An 18,413-nucleotide genomic window follows, 5' to 3' on the forward strand; every position below is an offset into this window, starting at 1 on the left:
GGAGGTCTGCCAAGAGACATTTCCTCTTGATGCAAGGTGAGCTCAGACAAAACATGTTTAACTTCACATATATCGGAAGAAATATCACTGCCAATCAGTTGACCACTGTTGGTCATTTCATAGGTTTGAAAATTGTTTTTGTGGTTTCTAGTAGTTACGAGAAATTAATTTGCATAAGCCATACTGATTTTTTTTTTTCTAGTTTTGGTTACTGTCAGAATACAGAACTTTCAGTACAATTTCTTGCATTGTTATCACTGTTTATCATATTTCAAGTTTCATTTATTTGCTGATGTCTCTGTCTTACAGGTTTTTTTACACACATTCTGTTAGATGAAGCTGCGCAAGCCATGGAGTGTGAAACTATTATGCCTCTAGCATTAGCGAATAAAAACACAAGAATTGTCTTGGCTGGAGACCACATGCAGGTAAGAGCTATAGAATTTTTGAATGTAAAGTGTGTAGATATAATATTTGTATTTATATATTTAAGGTATTTATCTCCTCTAAATGTCTGTGGTATGTGAACACCTCGTAATTTCTAATGTAGACTCACAGTATTTCTGCTAAGTGAGAGTGTGCCGTTGTCTCCATTTTACGGTAAGGGAATAGACTTGGACCCACTCAGCCACTGAACTATATGCAAGTAAAATTTAATTTCCAAGAGTGATATGCATAAATTTTACTGGTCATATAACAGATGGGGAAGCCAAGTGAAATTCAAGGGATGTTACTTGCATAAGATATGGGGATAGTCAGGATAGAAGTTTCTCTTACTTTTTGTGACTGGTGTTCCCTATTGATTTCCAAAAGAATTGAAGAATACAGAGAATGTGTATTATGATTTAGACAACTATTTTAATTTTATTATAAGCATCATAATCTGGTAAGGATTTGAACAAGTAAGAAATAGGAAACTGAAACTAACCAGTGCCTTCATGTTACTGCGATGTGCCTGGGGATTTCTTGGTGTAAAGAGTTCAGAAGAGTTTCAAAAACAGATTATGCATGTCATTTTGCAGCCTGTAAGCATGAGAAAGCATGCTTGGAAAAGTCAACCTTACTTGCTTTGTTGATTTAGGCCGGATTTATTTGCTTTTATAGATTTACCTTTAATTCTCTTGACATTTCACAATAGCAATAAAGTAGATGTTTGCTTTGATGTAGTAATAAACTTAAGAGTAGTGCTGCCACCTTTGATTTAATACTACTAGATTATTTCAAGTCTTGATCATAGCAATCCCAAGGACTGAGATAGTGCTTTTTAAACACAGGTCTCAAAAGTGCTTTTTAAGAGACTGGAATTCTTACCACTTCAGGCTTGATCTCATCCGCCCAGCTGGCTAGAGTCTTGACTTGGCCTGAGCGTCTCAGGCTAGGTGCGTAAAGAGCTGATCTATAGCTCAGTTTCTCACGGAAGCCACTCTATGAGCAGTATTTGAATTTCTAAAACTGATATTTATCTGAAGTGAAGCTCAAACTCAGAATCTGAATTATACATATTCAGAATGACAAAACCAGATTGGTTTAATTTCTAAATTTTAAAATTTTATTTTAAAAATATTTTTTATCAACTTTTATTCTATTTTTCCTGCTGTAATAGATGGTATTTTTATTGTTAAACAAGCCCAGTAGTAGTTGAGTGTATTAGTAACTGGGCCACTTGGGTTTTAGTTTTTCCAGTGGCTTTCTACTTAACTTTAAAAAATGGTGTTACAAATTTCAGTATTTTCTGATCTGTACTATTTGTGATAGTGAATTAACTGTGAAGTTCTTGTCAGAGTAATTGTGTAATGTCATTCAAAACACAGTTTTGGTTTTGGATGATGGTTTGTTTTGTTTTGTGGGGGTTTTGGGTTTTTTGTATGGTTTCTTTTTTTTTTTTTTTTTTTTTTTTTTTTTTTTTTTGTCCAACAGCTCTCTGCTTTGAGTTATTCATCTGTGCAAACCACAAAGGAAAAACTTATATCTAAGAGTTCTTCTCTTCACATAGTTCCTTTAAGGGCATGCTGGTCTTTTGTCACCTTTACAGTAGGAATAGGCATTTCTATGGAATAGCCATGGTATGTCTTCCAGCTGTAAGTGTACAGTAAAAGCAAGGTTTCATTTTTGTTTTGATGCAAAATACATATGTTGGGAGCATGAAATTTCAAGTCCACATATTTAGTTACATTTTCTTCGTATGTGTGTGTCTATTACAGCTCAGTCCTTTTGTCTACAGTGAATTTGCCAGGGAAAGAAACCTTCATGTTTCATTGCTTGATCGGCTCTATGAGCACTACCCTGCAGAATTTCCGTGCAGGATCTTGCTGTGTGAGAACTATCGCTCCCATGAAGCTATCATCAAGTAGGTGTGAACTTTTTCACTGTATCATGCTTTTCTTTGACTGGCGTGAATGAACAAAACAACTCTTGAGCCAGGCACAATGGAATGAAGAGAGAAGCCTTACCTGTTTCTGTAATGAAATCGCAGTTGTTTCAGAGTCAATCAGTAGAGTAATTCTTTGTTACCGAGTTGAAAGTTGGTCTCCTAGAGCAGAAGCCGGGGCTCAGTTCGGCGGTTGCATTACAGACCCCTCATTTGGGTGGGGATGCTTTGGCTGCCAGACTTGCGCACTAAGCCAAAGAAGAGCTAACTTTCCCTTTTTAACCCCTGTGTAGTATATTATATAGAGTCTGTGTTTCTTTGGACTGTTTCAGAATTTTAGAATTACTGGGATGGATTATCTTGGAATGGTAAGCTATGTGCAATGTAGGGAACATATAGATATGCAACTACGAACAAAATGTGACCTATTTTTTTCTGGGCGTGTTTCTTTCCTGTTGTCTTTTTTTATTATTTCTTTCAAGACAGCTTTATCAGTGGGTTTGCATTTTCATGCTGTGATAAACTAATGGCTGCTAGTGTAATGAGCTCATCCATGAGCTGTGCTAGAAAGAACAAGTGCAATCATGGGGAAAAATGCTAAAGTTTAAACCCTGGCTCAAGGATGTACTGAAGAATATTAGGAATATTATGTTGGTATCCAGTCGTAATAATTAGGTTATCACTGTGTTCAAAGCAAAAGCAGAAATAGTTAAGTGCTCTGGGGAATCAAAAGTGAGAATGTAATGTATTTTGTTACACAGCTTGATCTGTCTTCACTTTATGGATTTTTTGATTAAAGAGTGAATGATGCTAAAATTCTTACATGTTTCTTGAAATTCTAAGTTTGAAATGAGAGAGAATCTGAAAAGGAAGGGATCGTTTCAGCTTTTGGTTAGAGATCGCTTCCATGAAATTTGCCTCAGGAAGATAATGAGAATTCACTCCAGCAGTTGGAGTTCAGACAGTGAGTTCCTAGAAGGATCCACTGTGTTGGACACCGAGGTCAGGATTGCAGAAGTACCACTGGGACTGGTCAGCTCTCAAGTGAGACTCCAGTGTGTCTAATTCTACTAGAAAGTATTATTGTGTGAAATGAAACCTGCTAAATGCTCTGGCGGTGGTCCATTTAGGAGATTGTCTCAAGTCTACGTTTTTTTTTATAATGTGGAATTTCCCCTGACAAATGGAAGCATGGCACTTCAGACAGAATAAGTGTAGGAAGATGGTTTGTGGTGGGCTCATTAATCATACCTACCTAACTGAAGTAAAGAGCCAAAAGAAATTAAGGAAAGAACAAGCCATTAGTTCAGCCTGACTTTGGAGCTGTAATTGGAAAAAACAGTCTTTGTGGAAAGGGTTTATTGTTTAATGAGAGCTCATTACTGAGAATTAATTTGCAGGAGAAATGGTTAGTTTTGCTCATTGGCAGCAGCAGACTGCTACAATTCAATCCACAGAAGAGTTGTGTATTCTTCAGGATTGTCCAGTGTAAGTCAGCTCTGGCCAGTGGTGAGCTGCCGTTGTTTGACTGTGATTTGGTGGCAGACTGGTTTCTTTAGCTTTCCCATTATTTACATTTTAAGCTCCAGTAGTTGGAGGTCTGGAAGTACTCGGTGTGCCCACTGCCTGCACAGCCTCCTGTGCTCTTCATGGCAGGCTGCATTCGTATTACTGCGTCCGCAGAGCTGTATCCAAGGAATATCAAGGTTGGAGGTTGAGCATTCAGAAGTTAGATTATACCAGAATTCACTAATTAAGGAAAGCCAGTGCATGAGTTTAGCTCTGTTGTGCGTACAGTAGTATACTGTACTTTCAGTAGTACTGATAGTAATCTGCAGCCTCTTCTTGCTGGCTTTTTGTCTCGTTTCGTTCACTTTGCTTTCTCCCCTCCTACTTTTCACCATGAAAGAAGTTCTTGCCTCCTTTCTTTTTCAGTCAGCCAGCTTCTGCTGCCAGCAGAGGATCTATGTGCTGGTTGTGTTTTTGATAACTAGCAACATAGATTGGTCTGGAGTAGAAGTCACAGAGGAAACGCTTGCTTGAAAGCCGAACACTTGGCCTGCATTGTGCTCAGTATGCATGAAATCTTTATTAAATTTATCTTCCAAGTTCAACAACTCTTAACTGATGGAAGCAGGCTCATTGTCCGGCCAGACTGGGGAATAACCAGTCCCAGACAGCGAGGGCTCCTTTTGCCCAGTTTCAAGCCACCAGAGCTGAGTGGAACATGAGTGAGAATGTTAGTGACAATTGTAGAGCTTCAGATTAGAAGAAAATATTGCCTTTGTAGAAAAAGTGTTGGAAAATCATATTTTCAGTTCCTTCTGCTCTGTCTGTAGTATGGAAATATCAGTTCAGAGAAATCACTTCAAGATGCTGAATAGTAACCAGTGGTTCTGTTTTCCTTGTGAAGGATTTTGTGATTGCATATTTTATCGGTGAGATTTGCATGTTTTATCAGTGAGCTCATAAGTAGACTCCACATTTTATTCTGTTTTGCTTTGTTACAGTTATACATCTGAACTTTTCTATGAAGGCAAATTGATGGCAAGTGGAAAGCAGCCAGCACACAAAGATTTCTACCCTTTAACTTTCTTCACAGCACGTGGAGAAGATGTGCAGGAAAAAAATAGCACAGCTTTTTACAATAATGCAGAGGTAACTCTTCTTTGGCTTTATTCTTGATTGTTTTCTTCAAGCTCCCCTCCTCCCAGATTTATTGGTTTATGCTCAGTGTAGGTGGAATTGTCCTCTACCAGAAAAGAGGAACGAGGAGTTTGCTAAACATGAAGTAGTGAACATTGCAATTTTAGTAAACATTTCCTGTAATTTATCTTCTGTTTTTTCTTTGCAAGTTGCAAACTGCATATTGTTCTCTCAGGCTTATTTTTCAGGATGTCTTTCCTGATAATTTCTGTGACAGTCTGATGGATGTATCTTAGCAACTGGGAGTAACTGCAATTTGAAGTAAAACTTAGATCTCTTTGACTGTTGTAGAAATGTTCCCACTCAGATAAGAGTCCTCTGGAGTAACATTTCATATTTGCTTTCATATGTTTAGGATCAGTTAGATCATGTGCAGATGAGATTTTTTTTTTGGTGAGAACTTATTCTCAATATGTTTGTTTCACATAGATTTCTTTCTATTCTTCAAAAATTACTTTCAATCTCATTCCTTCTCTTGAGTTAAAAAAATCCCCAAACCCACAAAATCAAACAAAACACAACCCTCCCCTGCACCCTTCCCTCCAACTTGGTGATAATTTTCGTAGTGGAAGGTAGCTTTTTCCAGTCAACTCAAGTTAGGGAGAGGTTGACCCAACTCCTTTTTTCCCCCACCAAAATGATGTCTGAAGAAATGTTCTTGACATTTAAAAAAACCCAAAGAAATATCACTAATTTTCTTAAACTTATGAGGAATTTTAGTGAAGTTAGGTTGCAGATTAGCAGCAGTGTTGGTTATGAAGCACTGCAGAGCTGTCTGTATTTCCCCTTGTTGATCCTGGTGCGGTTCATCTGATGCACAATTTTCAATCTTTTTGTTGTTATTATGCTGCAGTTGTTATGCATTCTTTGATGTATTAAAATATCTACTTAAATCAGAAGCTCCAATGACTTCTGGACACATCAGTGGAAAAAAAAACTGAAGGCACCTGACTACTTTCATTAATCTAGTTGGATTGCTTTGCCATCTAAAAAAAGTTGTAAAAAACCTAAAAATATCATCAGTGGTCAAGTAACTGTCTGAAGATTGTGAGTCATTAATAGCTACAGGCAGAGATGAAGGACAACAGCTGCTCAAACACCAACATGAAAAACTGAAATTCAGATGAAGAGGGAGATTTTTGCTGTTTAACTGTTAATGGACATTTGCATTGGGGCATCTTATGGTTCATTGGTGCGGATATTAAGTATTAATTAGGATGATACACTTTCCCTTTTTGGTCTTAATTCTAAAACTTCCCAATACGGTGTTAATTCTAAGTACATATCCAGAAGCTATATGCGTTCAGAAAAGCTTGCCAAAATACCTGCAAAAGATCATTGTATTTGTCCTATTTTTTTTTGTGGATATCAAAGTTTATTCTGATATCCTTTGTCAGTAGAACTGTCTTTTAAATAGAAGAATTTATGTTGCAAAAAGTTATATTCAAGACTTGCTCAAAAACAGCCACATATTTTCACTGCCCTCTGAAAATCTGGAATTATCATAAATAAAATGTTTGTGACTTTTTAAAGGTTTAACAGATTTTTTTTTTTTGCTTTATTAGTTCCCTCCTGATTTTTTAAAATTCTGGAATTTTTCAATAAACTGTCTCAATTTAGATTCATTTTTTAAAAAAATATGCTTAAATGAGCATGTATATCATATAATCAGATCTTAGATAGTAAGAAGTCAGCATAAAACAACAGACTTTTATCAGTTAGGAATACTAGACATAATATAAAAGCTAAGAGCATTAAACTTATTTATTTTACGCCCACTTCCCACAGCCAACGATAACTGTATGAGTACAGAAGAGAAGAAAATTAGGAATACTTGAGGTTCTTGCAGGAAAGACTATCTGCCTAGGTTCCATCAAGAGGCTGTGCTTGCATTTGTTATGCTGTAGGAAAACTGCATTCATCAATTACCATGCTTTAAAAAGCTGGATAAGTATTTCTTGAATGACATATTGACATTTATGAAATGACATATGGAATGTAAATGTTAGAAAAACCCACACAAACCCACAAACCTTCCATGGAGTTATTCAGAAATGCCTTCTACAGTGCAGTATTTCTATTCAGGGTGTTGAAACAGGAGCGGCTTTTTGGCAGCAGGTTACTTTGAGCCTGTTTCCTCACAGGAGGAGGTTTCTGGGTTTTATTACTCATTCGTCCTCTCAGGTAGCCCACTTTATAGTATTTCATAGCAATGAACTTGCAGTTGATGAATAATCTGAAACTCCTGATGGTATCCTTTGGAATGGGAAATGAATGCGCTCCGCTGTATATATTATTTTTCTAGAGTTATCAAACTCTGATGTGACATATATAAAATCCAGAATAAAAATAAAAGAATCCCTAATTAGGCAGTATATTACTTAGGGAAATTAGATAAAGTATGATAAGAAAAGTCCTACTGCAGTGACATTTTCATAAGAACGTAAGTGTGAAAATTAAGGTTAATATAATTTCCTAGCTTGTACTATAAAAGTGACGTTTTTGCGGGCAAACTTTTATTTCAAGATTGAAAAAAAGGTGCTAGATAGTAAATACATTGTTTTAATACATGATATTTTAGAGTATCACTATAGAATACAATAGTATGATTGCTTGTTTGGAAATTGTATTATTGCTTTAATATTCTGACATGTAAATGTATTAGAGCTTTAAAATTCCAATTCTCTTTCCAAAACAAAGAATGATCTTCAGTGGAGCGTACTTTTAAGAATTCTGACTTTCTTTTAAGGTGTTTGAAGTAGTAGAGCGTGTTGAAGAATTAAGAAGAAAGTGGCCTGTTGCCTGGGGCAAATTGGATGATGGCAGTATAGGTGTCGTAACACCTTATGCTGATCAAGTGTTCAGAATTCGGGCTGAGCTTCGGAAAAAAAGACTGTCTGATGTCAGTGTAGAGAGAGTGCTCAATGTTCAGGGTAAGTAGTAGTTACATGTCTCTAAGATATACTGAGGAGGTTAAAAATGTGACTGGTGAAGTTAAGATGATTTTGGAAATTCTTACTTAAAACGGTCAGAACAAAAGGAGAGCTGTGATATAGCCCATAAAACCGATGCATCAAAATGAAACTGGCAAGTGTGCCCATTAGATGTTATTCCAATGTTGAATAGCAAAGCAATAAACTCATGGATGTGAAATTTATCTTTCCTCAAATTTAAATTCAAGCTCACTTGGAAAGCACATTGATTGAGTGAAAAATTTGAAAAATTATGTTCCCAGTAAAAGTGTGACAAGACTTCTGCCTCAAAATGTTTTACTGATTTTTGCATTTGTAGAATAGACTGTGAAAAGTGGTCCACAAATTTAAGTATTTGTTCTTGGGATCACGTTGATGATAAGAATATTGTGTAGGCATAGCCCGTTGCTAGGTTGCACTTTTAGTCAGGAATAAACAACGGAAGATGATAAAGTAACTGAGTGACAGTGAGTGGTGTGTTCTGGTTTTTTCATGGTAGATATCTGTATATTTGAGAAATTTTAAAATATGCAACAAGAACGTCCGGAACTTTTTTTTTAAGGTAGAACAAATAAATGTAAGATTTGTTATTGGCTGATGGGCAACGTTGTAAAGATAGTTAGCATTTCAGAAAGTTCTGGAGTGATTGTATCAAGATGAAAAATAAGGTTTTTAAAGAGGAAATATTCTTGTAATAGAATGTGCTATTTATAGTCCATCTTTTAAAATTTTTAAATCTTATTATTCTTGCATAAAGCTCTTCATGTGAAGGGTAGCTATCAGTTCTTCAGAATATCTAGGTGTGAAATCTGGCTGGCAGGTGCAATGGTCTGTGTTACTGGCAGAAATAACTACAGTTATCTGAGGTATTTGGTTTTTGTTTCCTTTTAGGAAAACAGTTCAGAGTTTTGTTTCTCAGCACAGTACGAACACGGCATACGTGCAAACATAAGCAAACACCAATTAAAAGGAAAGAACAGTTACTGGAGGATTCAACAGAAGACTTGGATTATGGTTTTCTGTCTAATTACAAACTTCTCAACACTGCCATTACAAGAGCACAATCCCTGGTAGCTGTGGTGGGAGATCCTATTGCTTTGTGTTCCATTGGAAGATGCAGGTACTTTATATATGTTGCTTAGTTCATCAGGGCTAAGGATAACAGAAAATGTGAAGACTTGAAAACCTTTATTTATGTTTTTATGTGTCTTCATGACATTAGGAAAAAACTTGTTAAGATTTGGGTGAATTTACTTTTTGTAGACGTAAATGAAGAAACGTGAAAAATGCCAAGAGATGTAAACACTGATGTTAAGGATACCAAGTTCTTGTTCTTCAAAGGTTTCTTTTTTGATGGAAGAGCTGAAATGTTGAGATGATCAGAGATAAACCCTGAGGCTTATTTCTCAGAGAGGAAACACTGCACTGACTACATTATTATAATACAGCTGAAAATACTTATTCGTCAGTTGTTACATCTAGGTTGTATTCTGCTTTCCTGAGTGGTGTTCTTCTACTGTATTGAAAATGGATGTGGTTTTCAAAGATTAGAGTTCAAAAACCCAGATGGAAAACAAACTTTTAAAACTGCATTTATGAAATATCACCAGAATTTAACCCCTTATCTTCTGGGGACACATCAAGATTATCCCTACGTTGATACAGTGATCTGCTCTAAACTGCTATGAACCATCTTATTAAAAGAGAAATGATCGTTGTGCTTTTATTTCACTTTGCCTATTATCTGCTTGGTTTTTAACCATCCATCTAAATACAGCTTTTGTTGGAGAATGGCCATGTCTTTATTCTCTGTAAATCCCAGTGGGGAAGAGATAATCTCTTGAATTTTCACGTAAACCTGAGTGTTGAGGTTTTAAACTACATATCCAAAGGGGATCCAACTCTCAAATGTGAGGGCTCAGCAATTTCTCCAAGCATGGCTCCTTTAAAATATCTGAAATAGGGCATGCAAAAACTTGCTAAAATAAAAGTGTAGGCTGTCAGCACGGTACATAAGTTACAGTCTTGGCAGTTGGTGACTGAGTTTGCCTTTAGAAGACCAGCAGCTGTTGATATATGTATAGCTGTTCAAAATTATAAAACAGAAAGATAATTAAGAAACAAGGAGCACTGAAGCTTTATTAAGATGTATCTCAAGCTTTCCCTTTAGTACACCGTTGTCTTGTTTCACTGAATAATTGAACATTCAGTCTTTGAAAATAGTGCTGGAGGGGCTCAGGCGTGCTGCTGGAAAGATGGTTCTTTTTTAGTACAACAGGAGTATAGAAGTCTGAAAGAAGTGACATTTCGTTAGGAAAAACAGACCTCAAAAAAGTTTAGAGAGTACATGAATTTTATAAATATTCTAATACCTGTCAAAATAAGTCAAGACTCTATAATGATAGTAGTAGAGAGCTTTGTGAAGTATGCCCAGGGTAATCATCACATTTCTGTGTGTTACGATCGGACTAGACAGGGCTGTTTTGGCAGACACTCCCTTTAAACTGCAGAGCGCACCGTAAGCCAGAGGCAGCAGCGTTTTATTCTCTGTTCTTACACCCCAGTACAAGTGGTCCATGTGTGGAGAGACTGCTTGGGGCATTTTGAGCAGAAGTGGATGGGTCTCGGTGGATTTGTGGTACTTGGCAGTAGGTTTGGTGACTGAATTGATTCATCAGAGGGAGCTCCATCGTTAAGGCATCCCGGTGAAGTATTTCGTTTTGGTTTTTAATCCTCCCTTAAAACCTTGCAAGATGCATTTGTCTTACAGTGAAATGCAGAAAAAGGGCCATCTTGCATCTTGAATTTTAAAAGAGCATTTCTTGCCTGTATAAAATCACAATAGAAGATGGGCTTTTAGGGGAAACTATTTTGATTTCTTATATACGTCAGTAACATTACAGGATTCTTGCAAGAAAGACATTTATTCTTTTCCACAAAGGGCAGCTGCTCAGCAAAATGTGACACGACACCGCTGTTAAAATTAGTGTGCAGCAATCTCGTTTTACAGGCTTTGGGGCAACAACACTGAAATAACAGTGCTTGCTGTTACTGAAGGGTGGACTAGAAGGAGTTGTAGTCAAGCACATCTTTAAGATTATTGTCTTTTTAATCCTCTTTTTCAGTAACTTTCATTACTCTTGGGTTTTTTTAGAAAAAGAACAGCTCAATCAGTTTTCTTGAAGTGGCATCTTCAGATCTTATTTAAATATCTTTTAAGCTTCAGTAACTTCACCCAAAAAGTTCCTTTGAGGTTAAAAAGGCCAATGAAGTAATCATAAGTGTAAAATTTTTGTATAGATCCTACTGTGGATGTTAAAATTGTAAACACTTTTAAAATAAGCAATAGAAAGATGTGTCATGAGAAAGCAGAAGACAGGTAGGAATGTTCTTTTACTACGTGGTTTAAATAACCGCTCCACCCTCCAAAAAGCTGGATACAAAATTTTCATATAGAAAGTCCTGTATCATCTGGGGGTTGTCTTTTTGGCTTGAAATTTCTTCTATATGTTCTAGAAATATCTGACACACGATCAAATTTATGGTTTTATTTGTTTTCCACCAGAGAATCTCAAAGGCCCTCTAGATACTCCTGAGATGTTAGTCTTCACGTGACTCTGAAGTGTTGTACAAGAGTAGTTTTGAGGGTATATCTCAACTTTGGTTATAAATTTGCTTTATAAATTCCATAAATCACATGCTTTCCAGAATTTTAAGCATTGTCTTTGCTGTGTTTGGTCTTCTAGGAAAAAAACCAAGTTAGAGCTGTCCATGTCATTACTATTAAATGTGATGTACACCCAGTGCTGCCATCTGATATGTGTGGACAGACCCATGTGTCATTTTAAATGACTGGGGAGCTTTGCATTGTGCTGTGGGGTTCAGATGCGTGGGTCAGATTGCAGGGTGGATGGCTCGGTGTGGAAAATGAGCATACAGGAAAAATAAAAATGCCTCAAAATTCTGTTAAATCTGTTTGAATTTGTCAACAGCCATCGAGTCTTACTCCTTTTTATTGTTTCTAAAAACTGTTTCCATAGGAAATTTTGGGAAAGGTTTATTGCCCTATGTCATGAGAATGAAAGTCTCCACGGTATAACGTTTGAACAGATCAAAGCTCAGCTGGAAGCTTTGGAGTTAAAGAAAACTTATGTGTTGAACCCACTGGCTCCCGAGTTTATCCCCCGAGCTCTTCGGCATCAACATTCAGCAAATACCACCAAACAGCAGCAATCACCACCAAAGGTAAAGTTCTACGGATGATGAATTTTGTCAGAAAGTGAAAGTGAATGTAGAAATGCCTTTTGAGAAGTGATGCAAAAGGTTTATGGAACAAGCTGTTCTTTTAGAATGGCATCAATGCAATCAGATATGAATGCAGATTCCAGAGGGATCCTCAGCGTTTTCAAGTGAAAGCTCTAGACCCGTGTTATAACACGGTATTCAGCAATGTAGCTTAGGCTGGTCCAAGCCTTGTTTCATTACTATAAAATGTGTAACTTGGGTCACTCTGGCATGTTCATTGACTGTGTTGCAATGACCCTGAAAAGCTTCAGCCATGGATCTTGGCCTCAATATTTAGATAAGCCAAATTAAACGCTCTGAACAAGAGGCAATCCCAATCCCAAGCAGTTTGTGCTCTGACTGTACCCTGAGAAACAACAGGTTGATATGGACAGTGGCAAGGAGTATAAGAAAACGACAACAAAATAGCCAAAAGTGATTTCGTTTGATCTAAAAATCACATTTAAAATTCAGTTAAGTTATGTAAGATAATAGTTTGATTTAATTAAAAATATGTTGTAAAACCAATATATTGCCTAGATTAGCTCACTGATAATGTCCTTCACAAGACCAGATTTCATTAGCATCAAGAGAGCAGAGAAATAAAATTACCACTCAGTGGTAATTTTATCAGCTGTCTTTATAAAAGCAAGTAGAGAAGTGATGAAAATACTTAGCTTCCTTAAGGTGATAAAGACTAACACTAAATTTTTGAGCTTTTTTAGGGGGTGATATGTTAGTAATTAATTCTGTTTTAATAGTTCTTTGTAGTTTATTTGAAAATAATTTGAGTTGTAATTTAATTGTGTTTAGAGCTGCAACTAAAGTGCAGGTTGTCAGCTTTGTGAAGAAACTTATGTATTTTCCATAGCCTTCCATTTCTGTTGTAGGCTGTGTCATGTAAATGAGATTTTTACGACAGGTTTTTTAACTTTACCAGTACAAAAATGAAAGCTTTCCCTTTGGCAGTCCTTCCCAAAAGAGCATTTGTAAGTGAGAACATTTGGTTTCTTCATCAAGATGCATTACTTTCTGAAACAAACACCAGATTTCTAAAGCATCTAGTAATGTGTCAAAACACTAGGCTTACAGAAAACCGTAAATTAAAAAATTGCTGTCTTTAGAAAGTCAGTGCTACACTCTCATTTTCCATGAGTCCTTCAGCCTTGAATGCATTGTCTTTAATAATAGAACACCACTATTAATATTTTTTGTTTCTAAAATGAAAGAAATGTATTTGAAAATGCAGGTATAGTACATTTAAAAAAAAAAGGGGGGGAGTGAGTCTTATGAATAGACTGTTCTGTTTATTTTCCTTACAGTTTGTTAGTAAACTGAGCACTTGTGCTGTAGAAACCAGAAGAGACACTGCCAGCACTGTATTTTCAGTTTAAGATCTGAAGTGCTTTAGCCACCTATATAATAATTAAAATGAAATCTCTTCCCTCTGAATACGACCGACAGCTAGCATGTGCACTGGCAGAAGTAAGGCGAGCAGGTAATACGCAAACATACACAGAGAATGGCTGTGGTATGTCATACATCCCCCTTTGCTCAAGGTTTAAAAGCAGATGGTTAGCTTTGCTTTTAGACCTCCTAAGTAGAATATTTAAGATTAAAAGATGAAAGATTAAAAACCTAGTGCTGATGTGTTTTGTACTGAAAAAATGAGAACAGCCTCCGAGACAGTGTTTTGTGGTGAGTTTATGGATGTCCATGTGGCTCAGGGCTCACATGTGATGAAAAGGGATTTTGTAAAAATGGCACCTTCTGATTCAGATTTATTTAAGGATATTAAAAAAACCTCTTTGCTGTTTATTTTTTAAAGAAGAAAAAGATGTTTCAGTCCTGTCACTCTGAGAAGCAAGCAGCTAATCTGGAACTGGTTAGCTGTGGGCTGCTGTGCCTCAGGGCAGCCCTGCCTGCGAGGGCATCTTCCCCTGCGCCGGGCTCGGCTGGGGATGGTGGAGGCGCGGAAGGAACAGCAGAGGTGGATAGGCACAGCCTTTATCCAAGGTGATGATGTGGAAACGGAAAGTTTTCAGAACTCAGAGCTTCCCGTAGGGTAGTTAGCATACAGTAAATTAGGCTCTGAATTTTACAGCTGTGCCTGTCTCCTGCTCCCTGCCTGTGTTCAGCCTTTAGGCCTGGATTCAGGTGTTTAATCGGGATGCGTCATCGTCCCAGACATTATGCAGTCAGTGAGGACCACAGGTCTGATTAAGTCTCTGGAGAATACTCTCTTCTCCTGTCTCTTGACTAAAGGGAATGACGAGGCCGTTAGCTGCATGAAGTCAGGTACCTAAATCTTGGTTTGAGTTTGCTCTAAGCGGCTTTATATAATGTGGATTTTTATAGTCTGAGGGTGGAGCAGGTTTTTGGAGGAAGCTGAGTGCATCTGTGCTCCAGTGCTCTCCACTGCCATCAGTTAGTGCAGGTTTCGGTGGTTTGGAGATGGGTGGGAAAAAGAACCTTGAGCTGGAAATCATTGAGAAACAATAATGGTTAAGTTATTAATAGACTATTATAAAGTCATTAAGCCATCAAAAAGGGAAAAGATTAGAAGAAAAAAGAAAGCCAGCACCTTCCTTCCCCAACTGACTACAAACGGCCCCAGTTGACTTACACTCACCGAGCTGGTACCAATACATGCAGAAGCTCCTATTCAACAACACAGCTGTTCTTATGAATTTCTGTAATTATTTGCTATTTCAGTTTTAAAAATATAAAATATATATAAAATACAAGTATGGTAGGTAGAATAGAGATTTGTTAGATTTATGCACGTCCAGCTTGATGCTAGCTGACAGTGTAGCAGATACAGAAATGCCTTGTGCTAACCATGAGTGATTAAGGCGTGTAGCTCCTCTAAATTTTGTTTTAGATTGAATCTTAGTTTCTTTGGTGAATAAGCATGTTTCTTTTGTTTAAATACTGCAATGAAAAGGAATTAGTATTTTATTTTTTCAAAAATTCGTTTTGAAAACAGGAGGAAAATTCAGAGACCAGTTCTTTATTCTAGGTTATGCATGAGTCAACATTGTCAAACAAACCTGTCTTTGTACCCTGACTAATTTGCTCAGACTGCTGGAAAACTGCCTAGACTTATCTCCTGGGCAAGCAAAGTTTTGCAGCATCAAAAGGCTTTTAGATTTATTTTAAATTTGTGAATATACTTAGGTCCAGATAAGTAAGGTATTCCTATCTTAGAAAAGACTTAAGAGCATACCAGCATTTGAATATGTGCTTGCAGTTTATGAATATTACCTAATTTAGCTGATACTGTAAACTCATGAGCCTGTAGGAGGGATCACTCAGTTCTGTTAACCGCCTTTTCTAATGTAGAATTCACCAAGGAAAAACAATTTCCCCAGAGTACTCTGGTTCTTGACTCTACTAGTAATTTTGTACTTTTTGGGGAGCAGTCACTAAGGGGCCAAGGTCCATAAGCGATGAGATGAGATAGGGAGGCAACGTCTAAAGAGGCTGGGCGAGGAACTCAGTAAAACTGGTGGCAGCTACTCCACGGTTCTTGAGCTGAAACCTGGAGAAGAAAATGGATCACGCTTCCACCAAGAGCTGCCACTGGAGAGGAGTACAGAGGGTCACATTAGCACTGGGTGCTGCTCCTAAAAGTAGTGAGAGAGCAGGAAATGAAATGATGAGAAAGGAAAGTCAGAGTAGCTTGCTGTAAGTCACCTTGCATCTGAGAACAGGTCCTGGGACGGAGCATCCCTAGAGGGTCTGGTGATGACCCACTGGCTAATTGAATTGGTGTTATGTAATGTCCAACTTTGTGAATTCGTAGTCAGGTGATGGATCTGTACACTTGAATGTGTAAGAATAAAATGTTTGGCTAACTGCTTTCAGACTCTATTTTGTATTTAACGATAGTGTTCACTTGAGATTGAAAACTTTGTTTTCTGTCAGAATGCAAAAGCATTACTGTTATTATTTTTCCCTTTAAAGGGCAAGGTCCATCATCATAGTCAGAATGACCATTTCCCACCTGATGGGATTGGTAAGTATCTCTGCTCTTAAGGAATTCCTCAGAGTTCATGCTGATTTGGCTTCGGTGAAGTTGATAGTAATTTGACAAATTGAGTATCTGGTCTGTTCCCTACTTGAAAGCCATTTACTTCTTGTGTGCATTTGGGAAACAGATTACAGACTGTTAAGTGGACATTAGGTATTTCCAAGGCTATCCCTTCATAGGTGCTGAGCACGCTGACTTTAGAGCCTTGACACAGCACAGCTGGTCTCTTGAAAATGGCTGTGTTTGAAATGAATGGTGTGCAATACTGTACCAGTGGGTTTGCACTGAAAGAGTGAGGACACTATATTGCATGCGCTGTTCTATGATGTACTTTGAACTTAAATTGTGATGTCATGTATCCAGATATTACTGATCACACTTTGGCAAGGTAGCTTAATCATTTTGTTATTAATTTGAAAAAGCATTAATTTAAAGCTTCTCTTCCTTGCTAACAAAAGGAGGATGGTTCTAGTTTTTGATGCAGTGTTTAACAGCTGCTTTGGCTGTCAGCATATATAATTGGTTTGGGACATAGTTTCATTGATAACTGCAGTTACCAGCTGCCTGTTTCTCTATTCTCAACTCATATTTTCTGCCTCTTCAAATTTTTAAATTGGGATACAGGATTTGATTAACGCTTTCTCTCTGTGTATCAGACCTATGCTGTTAGAGTTGCATATGTGCTTTATAAAGACAGATGCTGTTAGGATTAGAAAAGAAAGAAACATACAGTCTTCATATTCTTTTTGTGTATATACCTTCTTTTTTTTGGTATGTATATATGTTTTTTTTTTCTCTCTTTTCAGTTCAGCCCAATCCTTCTGTTCTAATTGGAAATCCTATCCGAGCATATACTCCTCCCCCTCCTCCTCTGGGACCTCACCCCAATCTGGGGAAATCTCCAAGTCCTGTTCAAAGGATAGATCCACACACTGGGACAAGTATTCTATATGTACCTGCTGTCTATGGAGGAAATATGGTCATGTCTGTGCCTTTGCCTGTAAGAATTTGTTTTCTGGTTTCTTCCCCTTTCAGTTATTGCGTGTACAAAAATTAATGGTGAAATCAGTGAATATTTTGCAGGTTTTCTCAGCACTTCAAATATGTGTGCATAGCTGGCTTTAGGAGTGGCTGTGCAGAGGACCACCAGAAAATTAGGAGTGAAAAATATTGCTCCTACAATAACTCCAGGAAGCCTAAAGGCAATTTCATGTTCATGTAGTTTGATGTATTTTGTCAGCTCTAGGTTTAGGCACACCAGTGGAATCTGTCTCGTTTGACTTAAGATACCTGCATCTGAATTACCTGCCTAGTTCGGTTCTTAATCATTGGAGAGACATGGGCAATTCAGCCGGAGCTTGTTTCTCTTTATTGGCTTCATACAGTTTAAATTACTGTCTTTGGCTGTCTGCAGTGCAAGGTGTCTGAAGTGATAAGAAAAACAAGCATAATGGGATGTTTTCCCCTTCCAGAACCTCACAGTGAGCCAGCTTCCTCTCCAATCCCTTTCCTTAATGGCATTTGGGAACACAATGAAGATCCCTCATCATGTCTCTTAGGCTACATTTGTGTATGGAATTTTGCATTGCAAATAAAACTATCCCATCAGAATTTACACAGAGAACCAGTCTCTGCTTTATTTCTAACCTTCACAGTCGCATATTGCAGGGGGAAAAGGAGGAGTAAAGGACAAAAGCTGCAGAAGCAGTGTTGTGGAGTAACACGTGCGTGTTGTACGCAGCTCCTGAGGACGGTGGGAAGGACGTGGAACCCACACATGAAGATGTGTTTAATTCCATTCATAATGCTAAATGTTGCCATACAGTTAATTTGTTTTTTAATCAAGAGTCCTCTAATTTAGGTTATAGATGCTGTATAGGGGACTTGCTGTAGGAACTCTGGTTTCAGTTGTATGTCTTAGATCAGCTGGCAGCTATAGATTCCTTTTCTTTGCTAGGTCAAGGAATGTTCCTTTTTCCTAGCTTACTAGAAATCTGCGTTTGATGGATAAATTTAAATGCAATGAGAAGGGCAGCAGCTGTGTCTT

The 18,413-nt window shown here is 37.5% G+C and overlaps 1 protein-coding gene across 1 annotated transcript in view; it reads left to right on the plus strand.

Annotated features, from left to right (window-relative positions):
- HELZ (helicase with zinc finger) overlaps positions 1–18,413 on the plus strand; it is a gene marked incomplete at its 5' end in the record, with an annotated part of 45,680 nt that overhangs the window by 14,516 nt on the left and 12,751 nt on the right. The window contains 8 exons of the mRNA XM_010077159.1: positions 310–428; positions 2,202–2,347; positions 4,879–5,026; positions 7,824–8,007; positions 8,938–9,166; positions 12,087–12,291; positions 16,300–16,351; positions 17,173–17,366. Coding sequence (XP_010075461.1) covers positions 310–428; positions 2,202–2,347; positions 4,879–5,026; positions 7,824–8,007; positions 8,938–9,166; positions 12,087–12,291; positions 16,300–16,351; positions 17,173–17,366 — 1,277 coding nt within the window. The remainder of the gene's footprint in view (positions 1–309; positions 429–2,201; positions 2,348–4,878; positions 5,027–7,823; positions 8,008–8,937; positions 9,167–12,086; positions 12,292–16,299; positions 16,352–17,172; positions 17,367–18,413) is intronic.

Source organism: Pterocles gutturalis, unplaced genomic scaffold (assembly GCF_000699245.1).
Source record: "Pterocles gutturalis isolate BGI_N339 unplaced genomic scaffold, ASM69924v1 scaffold24873, whole genome shotgun sequence".
Taxonomy (NCBI): Eukaryota; Metazoa; Chordata; class Aves; order Pterocliformes; family Pteroclidae; genus Pterocles; species Pterocles gutturalis.